The sequence below is a fragment of the Gobio gobio genome, assembly GCF_949357685.1.
Source record: "Gobio gobio genome assembly, chromosome: 24".
NCBI lineage: Eukaryota > Metazoa > Chordata > Actinopteri > Cypriniformes > Gobionidae > Gobio > Gobio gobio.
In genome coordinates, this window is record NC_137120.1 from 35,623,211 (window position 1) to 35,643,713 (window position 20,503).

General features: G+C 34.8%; 1 protein-coding gene across 3 annotated transcripts in view; it reads left to right on the forward strand.

Annotated features, from left to right (window-relative positions):
• The first annotated feature begins 2,624 nt into the window (after positions 1-2,624).
• The window catches only part of eps15l1a (epidermal growth factor receptor pathway substrate 15-like 1a), a 40,209-nt gene continuing 22,330 nt past the window's right edge, over positions 2,625-20,503 (forward strand). For 2 of the 3 annotated variants that reach the window (XM_079808046.1, XM_079808048.1), the window contains exons 1-18: positions 2,625-2,673; positions 6,593-6,634; positions 6,753-6,842; positions 6,931-6,978; positions 7,050-7,145; positions 7,224-7,289; positions 7,384-7,509; positions 11,761-11,820; positions 11,969-12,211; positions 12,289-12,446; positions 12,531-12,687; positions 15,390-15,452; positions 16,025-16,110; positions 17,819-17,851; positions 17,982-18,054; positions 19,352-19,513; positions 19,600-19,797; positions 19,992-20,156. In XM_079808046.1, coding sequence (XP_079664172.1) covers positions 2,647-2,673; positions 6,593-6,634; positions 6,753-6,842; positions 6,931-6,978; positions 7,050-7,145; positions 7,224-7,289; positions 7,384-7,509; positions 11,761-11,820; positions 11,969-12,211; positions 12,289-12,446; positions 12,531-12,687; positions 15,390-15,452; positions 16,025-16,110; positions 17,819-17,851; positions 17,982-18,054; positions 19,352-19,513; positions 19,600-19,797; positions 19,992-20,156 — 1,893 coding nt within the window. In that variant the 5' untranslated portion in view covers positions 2,625-2,646. The remainder of the gene's footprint in view (positions 2,674-6,592; positions 6,635-6,752; positions 6,843-6,930; positions 6,979-7,049; positions 7,146-7,223; positions 7,290-7,383; positions 7,510-11,760; positions 11,821-11,968; positions 12,212-12,288; positions 12,447-12,530; positions 12,688-15,389; positions 15,453-16,024; positions 16,111-17,818; positions 17,852-17,981; positions 18,055-19,351; positions 19,514-19,599; positions 19,798-19,991; positions 20,157-20,503) is intronic. The other variant, XM_079808047.1, reaches the window with a different exon arrangement.

Here is a 20,503-nt window from a genome sequence, read left to right on the forward strand (position 1 = left end):
TTGCGGATTGTTTTTGAATGGATATAGTATTAGCGTACTATTTTACTCGAGAATTCAGCTTTTTGAGGCTGTTTATTTATTTATTTTTAAACAGAAGTATGTTAACTGCTTTGAATATATTTAACAAAATTTTATTCTGATTTCATGGGTCATCATAAACAGATCTGACATATAAAGTAGGCTATAATAAATAAAATATATAATAAAATACTCATTTTAAATTGATACTTAAATTAATAATTATTTAATCCATCCATCATCCACCCACCTACCCATTTGTCCATCTATCAACCTAGTAATTTATTCATCCACCTACCCAGTTGTCCATCCATCCACCTACTCATTTGTCCATCCATCCATCCATCCATCCATCCATCCATCAACCTACTCATCCATCCATCCATCCATCCATCCATCCATCCATCCATCCATCCATCCATCCATCCATCCATCAACCTACTCATTCATTCATCCACCTACTCATTTGTCCATCCACCCACCTACTTGTTTGTCCATCCATCCATCCATCCATCCATCCATCCATCCATCCATCCATCCATCCATCCATCCATCCATCCATCCATCAACCTACTCATTCATTCATCCATCCACCTACTCATTTGTCCATCCATCCACCTACTCGTTTGTCCATCCATCCATCCATCCATCCATCCATCCATCCATCCATCCATCCATCCATCCATCCATCCATCCATCCATCCATCCATCCATCCATCAATCTACTCATTCATTCATCCACCTACTCATTTGTCCATCCATCCACCTAGTCATTTGTCCATCCATCCATCCATCCATCCATCCATCCATCCATCCATCAACCTACATTCTCAAAAAAAAAGGTACAGTGGAGGTACAATTTTGTTCCTTGGGGAACAAAACGTAAAATTGTACCTTTAAATGTACACAATTGGTCCTTAGGTACAATTATACCTGAAACCCTGAAAGAAATAGAAGCTCTAATTGAGAATTAACAGAGGTTTAGATGTTGATGTTTTATTGAAAATATTTGGTCATCATTATGGTGATCAGTGTTTACTTTAGTTGAGCAGTTTAACTCTTGGCTTTTTATGTGAGTTTGTGGTTTTTGTTACAGTGTTAACAAAACACATACTCTGTTCAAATCAAAAGAAGCCATAAACAAAAATGACCATGAAGAAAAATGTTTGACTAAACTCACCACTGACTAAAAATATGAATAAATAATATTCACCAACAATACTTTCTTGCCACAGATCAAACATTCTGCATTTAGATTTTTAAATACATTCTAGGGGGGAAAAGGTTTAGATGCACACAGATATCAAGAATCAGCTAATGAATCTCAACAATGGTGACATACTTAATGCTGCAATGCATGCTGGGAGCCATGAGTTTTATAGTAGCCGCTTAGTAGTGGCTTAGTAGCGTTGGAGCTAAACTTTGCAGGACATCAGGGACCGAACTTGCCTACCCCTGACTTACAGGTACAAAACCGTACCCTTAATGGTCCCACCCCCGTGACGGACACTTGTATCTTAAAGGGTACAATTTAGTACTCTTTTTTTTTTTTGAAACTGTACATTCATTCATCCACCTACTCATTTGTCCATCCATCCACCTACTAGTTTGTCAATCCATCTATACATTTGTCCATCCATCCATTCATCCATCCATCCACTTTTAAAAGTAATGCGTTACAACATTGGGGTACTCCTAAAAAAAGTAATGAATTACAAGTTACTTTTTATGGAAAGCAATATTACACTTTATGTTGCCTTACTTTTCTTCTCCTGTGTTCAGCTTGTTTTTCTGTTATTTAATAGCGAAAAACAAAAGTTATATTTTTGGAAAATGTTGTTTTGTGGCATTTTAAACATTTTATTTCAATCCTTAATGCAAATTAAAAAGATTAGGCTATAGCAACTCAAGAAATAACTTGCACTATTGATTGGTTTGTAAGTTATTATTATTATTATTATTATTATTATTATTATTATTATTATTATTATTATTATTAGTAGTAGTAGTAGTAGTAGTAGTAGTAATAGTAGGATCATCATCATCATTATTATTATCAGTGTTGTGTGTAATCCATGTCATTATTTCTTTTCCCTTGAAAAAGTAATTTTGATGTAATTTAATTACAGTAACTTGTGATGTAATTGCATTAAAAAATGTACAGAACAATTCTATATAAAACAATAGTGGATTCTAAAGAATGTTTTTATGTAACCTTCTCCCTTCAAATACTTTGGTCAGTTCAATAATAATTTTTGCAGTTGCTTATCATTTATTTGAAAGAATGAAAATAGCAGTTTCATGTCTTTGTATTATTCAACTGGTCGATGATGAAATGGGATTTAGAAAGTAGTAATTAGTAGCTAATGCAATACTTTTTAGACAGAAGTACAGCATAATTACACTGTTGAAGATGTAGTAACTCATTTATAGATTGTTTTTATTAGAGTAACTTACCCAACACTGATTATTGTTCTTGTTATTATTATCATTAATGACTATTATAAGTATATGATGATGGGTCATCATGCCATGATGGGTGTCTGTCTGTGTGAATGGATGAACATCCAGCTCCTCTTCAGCCCCCCTCATTCCCTCACCCGCTGTTTCCGCAGCAACAGGGAAAAGATGGCAGCCCTCGCGACCCTCACTCAGGTAATACCAGCTAAAAACACCCATTACAAGGAAATAGTGAGGCAAAACACCGATATGCACAAATAAATCTAAGAATTAGACACAAATCGATCCCATTATTTGCGCTACCGGGTCGTTTGATTGACATTTATAGGGAAAATGTCACGGGCCTCGTCAGTCGGGCTCAGATTGCTAACCGATTAGCTCGCTTTATATCGCATGTCTGTGGTGAAATACGAAAACAACAATGTATTTTTCAATGAAATTTGCTTTAAACCTTCAGTAGCAAGAACATATAACGATAACGGACATTTATATGAATGAGAAAGGCAGTAAACAACTGAGTTGAACTAGTGTAACTAGCTAGCCGCAATATATCAGAACATCATGAACACTTAAAAACTGTCAGAACGCTTTACATATAAAGTCACAATTTCAGAATATGAGTATAGTGCAATAATAAAAGCTACTAAATTATATTGAACAACAATGTAATATAGATGTTAACGCTCATATATGATAATGGGTGTTGAACCGCTAGGTTTTAGCTTAGCGGTGATGGGAATTAACGTTAGTGGGAATCAGTAATCTCACTGTACTGTCTGCCTGATGAACAGTAATGGATTAAATTATATAGGAATACAGTTATGTGCACAACACATATTAGAATAAATATAAAAAACCGAATTATATATATTATTATTGTGCATTATCAGTGTTATTTTAGTATTATTTATATATTATAATAGTATTTATTAATATTTTGAATCAGCCTTTTCTTTATTTTTCACTTTTTCACTCATTTAATTTTAGGTACAGTTTTAATAATTTTGTTTTGTGCTTATTTGCCAAGGCAACAATTCTAACATTTTTACGTTTAGGTTTTGAATCTAATATTTTTTATTTTATTTTATCTCAGCGTCATTTTAACGGCTTTAGTTAAAGGGATGGTTCACGCAAAAATGAAACTGTAATATTTACTAGTAAATAGTAGGCTACTAACTACTTAAATTCATAAACACAACCATATTAATGTTTTTCTATTTAAATTAATTTCTATGAAAAGATTTCCCACAAATTATGTGTTGTGTATTTTACGGTAATCAAATGAAGACATTCAATTTATTTATCTTTTAATTTAATTAAACTTTTTTTGTCAAACAAAGTGCTGCACAACTGAGCTTTATACAGTTAAAATGAAGATAAAATAAATAAAGTTTTGATAATTTATTATTATTACGTTGAGACGTATGTAAACTCTACTGTACAACAGTAATTTATTTGTCCAGTTAAACAGAACTTTTATTTTGACGGGTTGCCGTGAAGACCTTTGAGTTTCTGTGTGTTTATGATATGATGGTCGTTTTTTTTTCTCAAATGAAACGGTAAAATGCTCACAAAAGTGACTCTCAGTGGCTCTGGAGATGACGTTTGTGCGTTCATGTCCTCATATGAGATGGCAGAGATGGAAACAAGCGACTGTCACGAGTGAGTAAGTGTGTGTGTGAGTGAGAGAGAGAGAGAGAAAGAGAGAGAGGTAAATTAAACCACAGACACTAGTCTATATCACCAGATGCGTTCTCAGTAGGGATGGGCAAAAGTGGTCGAGTAATCGAGTACTCGAACATGACAGCGATAATCGATCATGAGAACGATGATCGCCCTGAAAATTTTTTGTCTCTTTTTTTATTGGTTATTGCGTCGTTTTGCGCGGTACCGGAGGTCTGATTGGTTAGCGTTATATAGCACGCCTCCAGACCGGCGAAATAAAGTGAAACTGAGGCGTGCACTGCAGTGATGTCTGGAATCACTGTGATCATTGAATGGTTAGTGCAAGATGCGCCAATCTGTCACAGCCTACAGCATTATAATGAGAACACGATGATGCTGCAAATTCTCTGTGCTTAGTTCCCCGTGTATCAGCTGATAAGGGAAATCCACAGAGAAACTAGCGAGAACACTCAGACTAGCGCGTGAAGTTCATGTGTGCATTCGCGTCCTTTTCTGCAGATGCACGTTGTAAGATTACTTTTATGTTGTCTATATCTGATTAATCTAATATAAAACGAGTTTGGTTGAGCTTAATAAGCTAGCAAAGCGCTGCCGTTATACGGCTGTTGTTCATTCTCTTCAGTTTCAGCTCAAATGCATATTTCATGCTCGACATGATGGTTTAGAGACGGTCATATTCTTTTTAGATAGGCAGTAGACTTAGTTTATTTGAAGTTGATTTTCATTATAAGTTCGAAAACGCGCAGTGATGACGACTGTAAACGCTTCGATCATGAATAATAAAATTAAGTGCATGATGTGCAGAGTCAATCTGTCAAAGCATTATAATGAGAACAATATTTTATTAAAATGTTGTTTCTGTGTGCTTTCGTTGTCCGTGTATCAGCGTTGTTAAGGGAAGAGCGCATTCAAAATGTTCCGTTTCAAACCCTTCGCCTGTAAAATCTAGCACGCTAAAGTTCACGTGCGCATTCACGTCCTTTTGTGTTGATTTATGTCGTAATAGGTTCATAATAATCTTCATATTAATATTGATATAGGGTGCGTTTGGTTGAGTTTATTAACCAGCTAGCAAGCTCTGCAAGGTGGTGTTATTTCACAGTTTCAGCTCAAAGGCAAGGCTCGATATTATTGACTTGGTTATTTGAGACCGTCATTTTATAAAGATGTTTCTTTTTCAAAGACATTTATGCATCATAATCTAGCAGTTATTTTTTGTTTTATATGTTCATGTTTCATGTCACGTTTGTATTTGTCAACAACCATTTTCATAACAGTATATTCATTATCTCAATGACGGACATGCCCCGCCCCCTGCACATGCCCCGCCCCCGAGTACTCGAGTACTCGTTTTTGAGACCTATCGATGATCGAAATGAGAAATTGACAAAAATGCCCATCCCTAGTTCTCCGGTACCAAATTATTTAATTTTAACCGGTACTCGGTAGTACCGATGTAATTCGGTCGGTGCCCTTAAAAGTACAGAGTTCGGTACCCAACCCTAGTCAATGGGGACCAAAAACTGTCTGGTTACCAACATTCTTCAAAATATCTTCATGTTCAGAAGAAGAAAAAACTACTACATGCTCGCGCTGCTTGACTCTGACCTGAAGCGCGCGCAGCCGCCTTTCACTCAGACAGATCGTGACGCCAGTTTCGCGGATTATTGAGTTTGAATGGCTAAAAATATGTAAAAATGCACGTCCTGGCGAGTATTCAGGTAAACGCAGTCGGATATGTCTTTAGTGAACGTACACAGAGTTGAATGAGAAATCGGATGTGTTACAATGAATTTGGTCCGTGCAGCTCTTAAAGGGCCGGACCTCATATTCTGTGTGAAGCAGGGCAGGAACATGCCGGACAAGTGAGTTTTTAGGGTTTCATTTTTTTGTTTGTTGATAAAACAATGAATAGTAACTTTTACTGTTTTCTGTTTCCATGGTATCGATGCAGTATCGGTATTGAGGCATTTTAGTCTGGTACTGTATCGAAATCATAATTTTGGTATCGTGATAGTAACATATAGTAACACTATTCTATATAAAAAGTATTTGCTGATATTCTCTTTTTTTTGTTATGTTGGTTTACAAATGTGTACCTTTTTATATTTTTACTCTTTTAGTTTTACATTTTGTCAAGGGCTTGTTTACATTTATACTTTACTGAAGGCCAAAGTAAATTAAATGTTTTTAAGTAAAATTGTTGAAAATGATTGTGATAAATTAGTCGATAGATTAATCGACAAAAATAGTCGTTAGTGGTAGCCCTATGAGGGTGAGTTAATGACAGAATTTTCACTTTTGGATGAACTATCCCTTTAACATTTACATAATAGTAAAATCAACATTAAAATTTCCAATATTCAGGCATATTTGCCATATACCATAATTCAATGTATTTATTCATAAAAGTTTCTCTTTCTCTTAGCTGTCAAGCGGGAACCCTGTATATGAGAACTTTTACAGACAGGTAAGGCTTAATTCTGTTATTCTCATTTTGTATCATAGTGATCTTCTTTTTTTAATACATCAATCTTTTTTTGCTGCAAAAACCATAATTCACCCTCATTTATATGTGTTTTTTAAAGGTCGACCCAGGAAACACGGGGAGGGTTGGACCTACAGAGGCTGCCTTGTTCTTGAAAAAATCAGGCCTGCCAGACATCACACTAGGAAAGGTTGGTGTTTGGGTAAATCAATGCAAAATTTGTTCTGAAATGATGCTTGGATATTCATAATCCATAATTACCTCCTGTCTCTTCTCAGATCTGGGATTTAGCCGATCCAGATGGCAAAGGTTTCTTGGATAAACAGGTAAAGTATCATAAGAGCATCAGTCAGGATCAGAAACTGAATGCTAACTTGATCCCGTTGTGGTTTATCAGGGATTTTACGTTGCTCTGCGACTCGTGGCCTCCGCGCAGAGTGGGCACGACATCAGCCTTTCCAGTTTAAACCTCCCCGTTCCCCCTCCAAAATTCGTAAGTCTCAGGATTTAGGGTTGAAATCATTGTATCCCATGCAGTATGAGCTCACAGACGTTCTCCTTTCTATTCTAGAAGGACCACAACAGCCCGTCGCTGAGTTCTGTGACATCAACCAATGAGAGCCACTGGGCTGTGCGGGTAAGTTATTTTGATTGGTTATTGGTTATTAGACTGCAAATTACTAAAGTGTTTATGAATATTTATTCTAAATCCTCTTTGTTTGATCTTTCAGCCTGAAGAGAAGAGCAAATTCGATGGTATTTTTGAAAGTCTTGTCCCAGTGAATGGATTGCTGTCCGGTGAGAAGGTCAAACCAGTACTAATAAACTCCAAACTACCTGTGGATGTTCTCGGAAAGGTACAATTCAAATATGTACTTAAAAAAATAAATTAGACCATCCATTCATCCACCTGCTCATTCATTCATCCATCCATCCATCCATCCATCCACCTACCTGTTTGTCCGTCCATCCATCCATCAATTCATCCACCTACTCATTCATCCATCTATCCATCCATCCATCCATCCATCCACCTACCTGTTTGTCCGTCCATCCATCCATTCATCCATCCATCAATTCATCCACCTACTCATTCATCCATCCATCCACCAACCCATTTGTCTATCCATCCATCCACCTACCCATTTGTCCATCCATTCATCCATCTATCCATCCATCCTTCCATCCACCTACCCATTTGTCCATCCATCCATCTACCCATTTGTCCATCCATCCATCTACCCATTTGTCCATCCATCCATCCATCCATCCATCCATCCATCTACCCATTTGTCCATCCATCCATCCATCCATCCACTTACCCATTTTTGTACCTATCCACCTACCCATTCATCCATCCATCCACCTACCCATTTGTCCGTCCATCCATCCATCCACCTACCTGTTTGTTTGTCCGTCCATCCATCCATCAATCCATCCATTCATCAATTCATCCACCTACTCATTCATCCATCCATCCATCCATCCATCCATCCATCCATCCATCCATCCATCCATCCATCCATCTACTCATTCATTCATCCATCAATACATCCATCCATCCAACCATCCATTTATTCATCCATCTACCCATTTGTCCATCCATCCATCCACCTACTCATTCATCCCTCAATCCATCCATCCATCCACCTACTCATTCATCCATCCATCCACCTACTCATTCATCCCTCAATTCATCCATCCATCCATCCATCCACCTACTCATTCATCCATCCATCCACCTACTCATTCATCCCTCAATCCATCCATCCATCCATCCACCTACCTACTCATTCATCCATCCATCCACCTACTCATTCATCCATCATCCATCCATCCACCTACTCATCCATCCATCCATCCATCCATCCACCTACTCATTCATCCATCCACCTACTCATTCATTCATCCATCCACCTACTCATTCATCCATCCATCCACCTACTCATCCATCCATCCATCCATCAATTCATCCACCTACTCATTCATCCATCCATCCATCCATCCATCTACTCATCCATCCATCCATCTACTCATTCATTCATCCATCAATACATCCATCCATCCAACCATCCATTTATTCATCCATCTACCCATTTGTCCATCCATCCATCCACCTACTCATTCATCCCTCAATCCATCCATCCATCCACCTACTCATTCATCCCTCAATCCATCCATCCATCCATCCACCTACTCATTCATCCATCCATCCACCTACTCATTCATCCATCATCCATCCACCTACTCATCCATCCATCCATCCATCTATCCACCTACTCATTCATCCATCCACCTACTCATTCATTCATCCTTCCATCCACCTACTCATTCATCCACCCATCCACCTACTCATTCATCCATCCATCCATCCATCCATCCATCTACTCTTTCATTCATCCATCAATCCATCCATCCATCCATCCATTTATTCATCCATCTACCCATTTGTCCATCCATCCACCCACCTACTCATTCATCTCTCAATCCATCCATCCATCCACCTACTCATTCATCCATCCATCCATCTACTCATTCATCCATCCATCCACCTACTCATTCATTCATCCATCCATCCACCTACTCATTCATCCATCCATCCATCCATCCATCCACCTACTCATTCATCCATCCATCCACCTACTCATTCATCCATCCATCCACCTACTCATTCATCATCCATCCACCTACTCATTCATCATCCATCCACCTACTCATTCATCATCCATCCATCCATCCATCCATCCATCCATCCATCCATCCATCCATCCATCCATCCATCCATCCATCCATCCATCCACCTACTCATTTATCCATCCATCCATCCATCCATCCACCTACTCATTCATCCATCCATCCATCCATCCATCCACCTACTCATTCATCTATTCATCCATCCATCCATCCATCCATCCATCCACCTACTCATTCATCCATCCATCCATCCATCCACCTACTCATTCATCCATCCATCCATCCATCCACCTACTCATTCATCATCCATCCATCCATCCATCCATCCATCCACCTACTCATTCATCCATCCATCCATCCATCCACCTACTCATTCATCCATCCATCCATCCATCCATCCACCTACTCATTCATCTATTCATCCATCCATCCATCCATTCATCCATCCATCCATCCACCTACTCATTCATCCATCCATCCATCCATCCACCTACTCATTCATCTATTCATCCATCCATCCATCCATTCATCCATCCATCCATCCATCCATCCATCCATCCACTTTTAGAAGTGATGTGTTACAATATTGGGTTACTCACTAAAAAAGTAATGGACTACATTACTTTGTTACGTTTTATGGAAAGCAATGCATTACGTTGCTATTTCCTTGCTTTTTCTCACCTGGATTGGGCTTGCTTGTCTATTTTTTAATAACAAAAAAACAAAAGTTCTATTTTTGTAATTATGTTCAACACTCTTACTTCAGCAATAAAAACAAAAAATGAAACACAAATTTGATGTTTATCAAGTTATTTTTGCTTATTAGTATGGTTAAATTGGATCATCGAAGGTTGGCAGCAAAGACATTGGTTAATAAAGACTAACTACATAAAGTATATTTGTGTCTATAAGTCTATAAATGGGGAAAAAAAGTAACTCAGATATTTAGTTGTAAATGTACTATATAAAATACAATACAATGGTAATGTAATAAATACTAGGGATGTCCCGAGCCGATGGCAAGGATGGTATTGAGTCCGATTTAAGCGTGTTTTTTTTAAACTGATCATATCGGCTATCCTAAGCCCAAATGTGCATGTGACGCGCGAGAACTAATGAGGTCTGTTGTAGCGCATAACGCACGTTCTTCCGTTTAGCATATTTTAAGCACACTTTTGTAAGTACTTGAAAGTAATTTATTTACTGTTTATTTTTATCTACCGTCAGACTGTCTGAGACAGTACACATACTACATATATATATATATATATAATTTATGACTACACAGTCTGTTTACAATGTCCATTGTATCAGATGTTTACATCTACCTATGTCTTTATACGGTGTGTGTATGTACAGTATCTGTCAAAAGTTTGTAAACATTACTGTTTTTAATGTTTTTGAAAGAAAGTCTCTTCTGCTCTTCAAACCTGCATTTATTTGATCAAAAATACGGAAAAAACAGTAATATTGTGAAATATTATTACCATTTAAAATAATGGTTTTCTATTTTAGTATACTTTAAAATATAATTTATTCCTGTGATGTTAAGCTGAATTTTCAGCATTATTACTCTTCAGTGTCACATGATCCTTCAGAAATCATTCTAATATGCTGATTTATTATCAATGTTGGAAACTGTTTTATAACCTGTGATACTTTTTCAGGATTCTTTGATGAATAAAACGTTAAAAAAAAGAACCGCATTTATTTTAATTAAATATCTTTACTATCATTTTTATCAATTTAACACATCCTTGCTGAATAAAAGTATTAATTCCTTTCAAAAAGACTGACCCCGAACTTTTGAACAGTAGTGCATATTACAAAATATTTATATTTTAAATACATGCTGTTCTTTCTCTTTAAAAAAAAAACTTTTTCATCCAAAAATTTTGACAAAAGTATCACAGTTTATAAAAAATAGCAGCACAACTGTTTCCAACATTGATAATAAATTAGCTTATTAGAATTATTTCTGAAGGATCATGTGACACTGAAGACTGAAGTAATGGCTGATGAAAATCACAGAAATAAATTATATTTTAAGCTATATTCCATTATTTTAAATTGTAATAATATTTCACAATATTACAGTTTTTTAATCAAATAAATGAAGGCTTGATGAGCATAAGATACTTCTTTCAAAAACATAAAAAATAGTAATGTTTCCAAACTTTTGACCGGTATGTAGATCGATAGATATAAAAAGTGAGAGTTTTGGCAATAATTGTATTATTTACAGTCATGCTAGTATTGGATTGGGACAAAAAACTTGATCGGGACATCCCTAATAAATGCATATAATTGAATACTCATTAAAATATTTATTTGCAGTTATTAATATCACATTTTAAAATGTAATTTCAATAATACATATAAAAAATATCATTATTATATGACTATCTGATCAGGTGTGGGATTTGAGTGACATCGACAAAGACGGACACTTGGACAAAGATGAGTTTGCAGTGGTGAGTCATTTATTTATGTGCTATTATAAAATCACATACTACATATAGTTATTTAAGCTTATTGTGTGGAACAGAAAACTGTGTGTGTGCATGAAGTATGTACTAAATGTGCCAAAATGTTCAGCATACAATACAAATGTCTGTCCAGGCTATGCATCTGGTGTACCGTGCCCTGGAGAAGGAGCCCGTGCCCTCCGTCCTGCCCTCCTCTCTCATCCCTCCATCTAAAAGGAAGAAGTCCTCAGGGTCTCTGTCCAACATGGTGCCAGTGTTACCAGGCAGCCCACCGCCACCTAAAGACAGCCTGCGCTCGACCCCCTCTCACGGCAGCATGAACTCTCTCAACAGCGCTGGGAGTTTGTCCCCAAAACACACCCTCAAATCCTCACAGGTATTTTCCCTGCGTTTTCATGTTTAAGTCGTACAGAAGAATCAAAGAGGGTCTGATGTTTTAACTCTTATCATCAGCATTCGGTCAACTGGGTGGTACCAGTTACAGACAGAGGGCGCTATGATGACATCTTCCTCAAAACCGACTCTGATCTTGACGGCTTCGTCAGCGGCCACGAAGTTAAAGATATCTTCATGCAGTCCGGCCTTTCTCAGAACCTCCTGGCACATATTTGGTACCTTTTAAAATCTGCTTTTGATTGTTCTTCTCTCTTGCTGTTGTGATTGGCACATTCATCACTTCCTCTTGTCTTTGTCAGGGCTTTGGCGGACACTAGGCAAATGGGCAAACTCACACGCGAGCAGTTCTCCTTAGCCATGTATTTCATTCAGCAGAGAGTGAGCAAAGGCTTGGACCCTCCACAAGCTCTGACTCCAGATATGATCCCACCATCCGAACGCGGCACACCTGGACCTGTAAGTCATATTAGCATGTTAACAACTGCACGCCCATCATGGGCTTCTGCACCTGACTGAAATTTTGTAGGTTTGATTCCCAGAGGAAGTGATCCATGATTCATGAAGACTGTCCATGTAATAAGTGTACAGTCTTTAAATGAGCATCTTCCAAATTACTGCTTGAGTGAAATGTCCTTTATTATCTTTTATATCTATTATTATTTATATATAAATACACACACAAGCATGTATATATTTAAGAAAAAAATATTATTTTTATATATAAAACATTTATATTTATATATATATTATATATTATATAAATGTATATACAGTATATACATGCAAATATTTCTTAAATATATACATGAATGTGTGTGTATTTATATATAAATAATAATTAACAGAGTACACACACATATATTATGTAAACACAAACTTTTATTTTGGATGCGATTAATCGCGATTAATCTTTTGACAGCCTAAATAAATAAACAAATAAATATATATATATATATATATATATATATATATATATATATATATATATGTGTGTATATATATATGTATATATTTATTTATTTATTAGGGCTGTCAAAAGATTAATCGCAATATATATATATATATAGTACTATGCTAAATAAATACTTTTTAATAACACATAATATTTATTTTTTATTTATTTATTTATTTTTGTAAAAATTAATTTGAAATGAAATAGAATGAAACATAAATATTAGACAAATGTAAAAAAAATACTATAATGGTATTTAAATAATACTAAAATAACACTGTCCTAGTATTTTTGCCCAAAATCAAAAGTAAAAACAAGACCTTATGTTTTGCATAAAGAAAATGCCTATTTTTGACATCATTTTGCGTTGTGACATTCTTTTTTAAGCAAAAATATATTATTTAGATGAATTATCTGTCATATCTGTCATGTCATATATATATTAGTGCTGTCAGTTAAACGCGTTATTAACGGCGTTAACGCAAACCTATTTTAACGGCGTCAATTTTTTTATCGCGAGATTAACGTTCTTTTTGGTCTAACAAACTTTGTAGTTTTTTCACATGCTGTTGCAACAACTAGTAACGTTAGAAAAACTACAACACCACTCCGGATGTAGCTAGACCGGAAACAAAACATCAGGCACGCTGCGGCTGCCCGCACTCGTTTGGGCCATTAAAAGAGTAGACGTGGATGGCAAGCGTGAGACGCCGAAATGAGAAACGTATTAAGCCATGGTTTAACTCAGGGGTCTTCAACTAAAAGTGCTTGTCTTGAGCGCTGCTTTCTGCTCTGATGGTGCGTAGCCTACACACCAGACGCGAATGAAGCGTTTTGCGCGAGTGATTTAAGTCAATGCAAAGACGCAAATAGACATTCTGCGGCGCGGATTAAGCGGTGTGCATGTCGCGTCATTCGCGTCCGGTGTGAGCGCACCATCAGTCTCTTCTTCACTGCATGCTTGACCGCGCGTCTGGGTCTGAACGTAGTAACAGTGAGCATTGCAACGTTAACTGTTTCATTATGTCAAAAGGCTTCGCGGTCCGGATGGACGCATCTCGCGGTCCGGATTCGGACCGGAGTTCACTAGTTGGCGACCCCTGGTTTAACTGCACTATAGGCGGAGTCCTAGTTTACCTTGCATGTGCACTTTGTAATTTTATTTTGTATCACCCTGTTTTGATCCCTTAGAAAGGGCTGTTGAAGGGGCTGTTTGTGCAACAAAGTATTTGTTTCACCCTTTTATTGATGGGCAGTGTTACATTGTGTGAGATTATTTGCTCCAAGTGAGAATGTTGGTGTGAAATCGAACACTAAAGTATGCCAATGTTGTTTTCAATAAAACAAACATTTGAACAAAGCAAGCCGATCCACTTTTCTATGTTGATAAGAGCATTAAAATAAGAAAAAATAATGGGACAAAAAGAAATCAAGGGACATTTAGAATAAATAAAAATGTGCGATTAATTGTGATTAATTGTGAGTTAATAACTATGACATTAATGCGATTAATCGCGATTAAATATTTTAATCGTTTGACAGCACTAATATATATATATATATATATATATATATATATATATATATATATATATATATATATATATATATATATATATATATATATATATATATATATATATATATATATATATATATATATATATATATATATATATATATATATATTTGTTGTACTGAAGTGAATTTAAATCTAGAATAAATCTCATTCTGATAATAAAATAAATCTCATAATACAAAAAAAATCATCCTGTCCATATACAATGATTGATGAAAAAAATATATTGTAAATTTCATTAAAATCAGCATAATTTAAATACAACAAATAACTTAATTTTAATAACACATAATATTTATTTTATTTATAATTTAATTGTTTTGCATTTCAATCTGAAACAGTCACAGTGAAAATAAAGCTGGAAAATGCAATTTCACATTTCAGATTAAAAAAATAAATAAAATAGTTATATATATATATATATATATATATATATATATATATATATATATATATATATTATTTGTATTTATTTTTTTGTATGTAAAATTAATAATGAGCAATGTGAACTGAAACAATATCTCTTTATAATTGAAATTAAATGCAGAATTTTCTTGCTTTAATGGGTTAATGTGAAACAGCACAGTTTGGTCCCTCATTTTGAAGAGCTTCCTCTGTTTTTTTCAGAGTCTGTCAGGATATATGACACCAGTGGGCTCTGAGATGGCCGCACTTAGCGAGATGCGCCGGGTAAACAGCCTCATTATCTCTCTCTCTCTCTATCTCTCATTCTTCCACTACACTTTATTTCCACTTAAGTAGCATTTGTCGTATTTCTCCAGTTAGGATTTCAAACCCTGAACGCTTAGATGAAACTGTAGTCATTCACAATACATCAAGAGAGCCACTAACATCTTATCACAAACGCAATCCAAATATCTCACCAAACAATCTTCTGTTCCTTTCCATCCACATTTCAATGCTGCTGATGTTTTATGCCGTTATTCACTGGCTAAAATCAGGCAATAATGTTCAAGTTATGGGTAGGTAACGTTTAGAAAAAGACTGAACAAATGCTTTCGATGGTCTGTTTGCCGAGACGTTGAGTTGGAAAGCATTTGTGAGAGATCCAGTGCTGTGAAATGGTGCCGTGTCTTGACTTCCCCATGTTTTGAGCATCAGAGGTGGAAGACAAGCTCGTCTCTGCTCCCGTGTGGTGGCTCCTTGCTGTTCTCTTCCCTTCTGTTTGTGTGGTGCTGTGCTTATGTGTGGTTCAAATGCATCAGGACTGACTTTATTTGCTGGACCCTCCCCTCATACAGGACAGCTCCAGCTCTGTGGGTTCAGGCGAGTTCACCGGGATTAAAGAACTGGACGAAATTAGTCAGGAGATCGCACAGCTGCAGAGGTAATACAATACACTGGCGCTGGGATAGATTTGAATTGCTAAAAGAAAAAAGTTATTTTTTTTTTCTTTCCATTGAATGTTTTACTACTATTTAAAGGAACACTCCACTATTTTTGAAAATAGGCTCATTTTCCAACTCCCCTACAGTTAAACAGTTGAGTTTTTGAAATATTCAGCCGATCTCCGGGTCTGGCGGTAGCACTTTTAGCATAGCTTAGCATAGATCATTGAATCTGATTAGACCGTTAGCATCTCGCTCAAAAATGTATCAAATAATTTCGATATTTTTCCTATTTAAAATTGGACTCTTCTGTAGTTACATCCTGTACTAAGACAATTTGCGATATGCCGTTATGGTTAGGATCGATACTCTCATTCCTGCGTAATAATCAAGAAACTTTGCTGCCGTACCATGGGTGCATCGGCGCAATGATATTACACAGCACACTAAATATTTAAAATAATCAAATGTGACACAATATTTATTCTTTTGAGCTTTCTATTCATCAAAGAATACATCATATTTATATATATTATTATTATTATTACAATGTTTATATAAACATATATTAAAAAAAATGTAATACATTAATAATAATATAAAATCCGTGTGTGTGTGTGTGTGTGTGTGTGTGTGTGTGTGTGTGTGTGTGCGTATATATATTAGGGCTGTCAAAAGATTAATCACGATTAATCGCATCCAAAATAAAAGTTTGTGTTTACATAATATATGTGTGTGTACTCTGTTAATTATTATTTATATATAAATACACACACATTCATGTATATATTTAAGAAATATTTGCATGTATATACTGTATATACATTTATATAATCTATAATATATATATAAATATAAATGTTTTATATATAAAAATAATATTTTTTTCTTAAATATATACATGCTTGTGTGTGTATTTATATATAAATAATAATTAACAGAGTACACACACATATATTATGTAAACACAAACTTTTATTTTTGATGCGATTAATCGCGATTAATCTTTTGACAGAGTATAAGTATAAGTTTTTATTTTTATTTTTATTAGAATTATATTAATTAAATAGTATATTAAATGCATGATTAATATAACACATTTTAAACATGTATTTGTATTATACTTCTATGCTGAATATATTATTTATAATTATATATGTGGAAATGTTTCTGTTTAAATCCATCAACAACAAAAAAAACTGATGGAAAACAGATACGTGGCAAAAAGCAGTGTGGTTATAAAAACTGCAAAGTGAATATTTGAAGTTCTTTAAATGTATTTATTTTTTTTAGGTTGAAATTGTGTATTGCTAAACAACTTGCTGTAAAGCAAATTAAATGTACGCTTAGCCTCACAAAAGTTTGGACTTTTTAAAACAAAATACACTTTTGTGCCATTTTCTATATGAAGAGGCGCACCATTTTGCCAACTCCCATTTTTGTTGTCATTGGCCCACCACACAAAACCTAGAATATTTGTCCTTTCTGAACAGTTGCCCTATAGATGACCCTGAAATGACTCTCATGGTCACATGCACACTTCAAAGGAAACTTAAAGGTACCTGAAAGCTCTTGGTGGTGGATGAGTTTCCCTCTCCCTGACAAAACCTCATCTCCCGTCCTTCCCCTCTTCACAGTGTCCGTTTAATGTGTGTAGTTCTTTTTTATGAAATCTCTTGTTTCACTTGCCTATTCATGCTGCCTCAGCACTCTTGCTTTCACACACTGGGATACACTCAGGTAAAACCCTCTCTTGGCTGTCACGGTTCTTGTTTTGTGTGTGTGTGAAGGAGGCAGGTGTGAGGGATGTTTTCTAGGTGCCAACAGTTGATAACGGTTTTCGTGTTTCTTTTTATAATTATTTCAACAGAGAGAAATACACTTTGGAACAAGACATCAGAGAAACAGAGGAGGCTATCAGACACAAAACCACAGAGGTTCAGGTAAACCTGGCAGTGCAATTATTATTATTTATTTATTATTAATTGTTATATATTAGTAATTATAAAAATAAACTTAAAGTATTAATATATTTAAAAGTAAATATGTTTTAATTTATTATAAATAGTATTAGCGTTATAATTATATTAATAATAAAATATATTTAATGTATGTAAAGTATTTTATTATTATTCTATGATACAAATTTAAAAAATACATACTTAAACTTAAATACTTTAATGTATTTAAAAGTAAATATATATTTAATATAGTACTATAATTATTATTTCTATTATAGCTGGGAAAATATACTAAATAACTAGTAAAAATAACTCATCTTATTATATTTTATAAATATATTATATTTATTAAATATTCTTGATATTTTATTAATTGTTTTTTAATAATGTTAGTATTAATATTTAAGATCATAATATTAGATTAAGACATATTTATGAACATATTTAAAAACAGATTATAATTAAGATTTTTGTATACAGAATTAAGATACAAATATTTGTATTATAATTATATTAATTATTACATATATTTTATTTAAAAGTATTTTGTATTGTTCTATGATAAATATATTAATTATAAAATATATTTAATGTAATAGTAATATAATATGTAAAGTATTTTTTTAATTATTATTCTTTGATAAATATATTAAAATTTCTAACTATTAGTTAAAAATGTTATATATAGAAAGAATATTTTTTATATATTAATATTAAATATTAGTTGTATTACAATTAGGAAAATATATTTAATGAATTATAAATATTTAAAATAAAAATACATTTATAAATATATTTTTCTATTATAAATTTAATTAAGCAAAACTTATATAATATATAATTATTGATATTTGTTCATTTTAAATTATAAGTATAATTAAGCTAATAATTGCTCTATTATTGTATTATATTAATGCATTTAAATTATTTTTATTATAAATTATATTCAGAAGTATTTTTTGTGTATACAGTATATACATGCAAATATTTCTTAAAAATATACATGTATGTGTGTATTCAAATAGTATTTACATAATAATTATACACAGCACACACACATACAATATGTAAACACAAACTTTTATGTATTATTGTTCTGATAAATATATTAATATTTGATAAATATTTAGTTTTTAATATATTTATATAAACACAAAAGGATGCGAAAAGTATTACTAATATAGTCATATATTTAAAGGTAGCTGTGTTTTAAATTTCTTTTAATATGCACAAGTTATATGTTGGTGTCATTGCTCACTGGATGCGGTTTGATTGACAGGAGATGCAGAACGATCTGGACCGAGAGGCATCCAGCCTCCAGGAGCTTGAGGCCCAGAAGCAGGATGCTCAGGACCGGCTGGAGGAGATGGACCAGCAGAAGGCGAAGCTTGAAGACATGCTAAACGACGTACGACAGAAGTGCCAGGAAGAATCGCAAATGGTGAGCGAAAACAAACAAGACAATTTACTAGATCTTCAAATGACATGTTGATGAATGTTAAACCGATCCACTCTATTTCTCTTCAGATCTCATCCCTGCAGACCCAGATCCATTCGCAGGAGTCGGACCTGCAGAGCCAAGAGGAAGAGCTGGGCCGGGCCAAGGCTGACCTGAACCGCCTGCAGCAGGAGGAAGCGCAGCTAGAGCAGAGTCTACAAGCTGGCAGGATTCAGCTAGAAACTATTATAAAGTCCCTCAAAGCCACACAGGACGAGATCAACCAGGTTGTTGCTTTGGAACAATTGATGTTCTGAATGAATACACTAGGGGGAGACAAACCTCTAAAGATGTCCATTATATCAAATGAATTCATGCAAATTGGATTACTTTAATTAGACACCAGAAACTGCTATATTTAATAATGTCAGAAAAAATGTAAGCATGTAACAGATAAAGCTGACAGGTGTGCATGTTGCAGGCACGGAGCAAACTCTCCCAGATCCAGGACAGCCAACATGAAATCAGTAAGAGCATTGAGCAGTACAGCAGCACTCTGAACGGGACCCACGGGGGCAGCATGACCAACCTGGCCGACATGAGTGAAGGCTTCCCAGAGAAGGAGAACGGAGGTTTCGGGGCCATGGTGAGACGTCTTACTTGATCTTTGAAGTGTTTAAGGTTGTAATTTAGGCTTATCTGCTTAGAATTGCAATAAACCAAATTTGATTGTAAAATGTTTCATTTATTTTTTGAATACGCAGTACAAGCAAATTGCACAAATTTAGAATACACAGGGTTTTTCCTGGCTCAAAATGAGGTGGAGGTGGTAAAATCCTGCTTGGCCCGGCCGACCCCCGGCTTGCGTTTATGCCGATTTTTGTGTGCTTCGATCATTAAATAATTATTAAGTTATCATTTTGCAATGTAAGATTACATCTAACACCTTTTAAATATTTAAGTATTTATTAAATTTAGTACATAACTGGAACA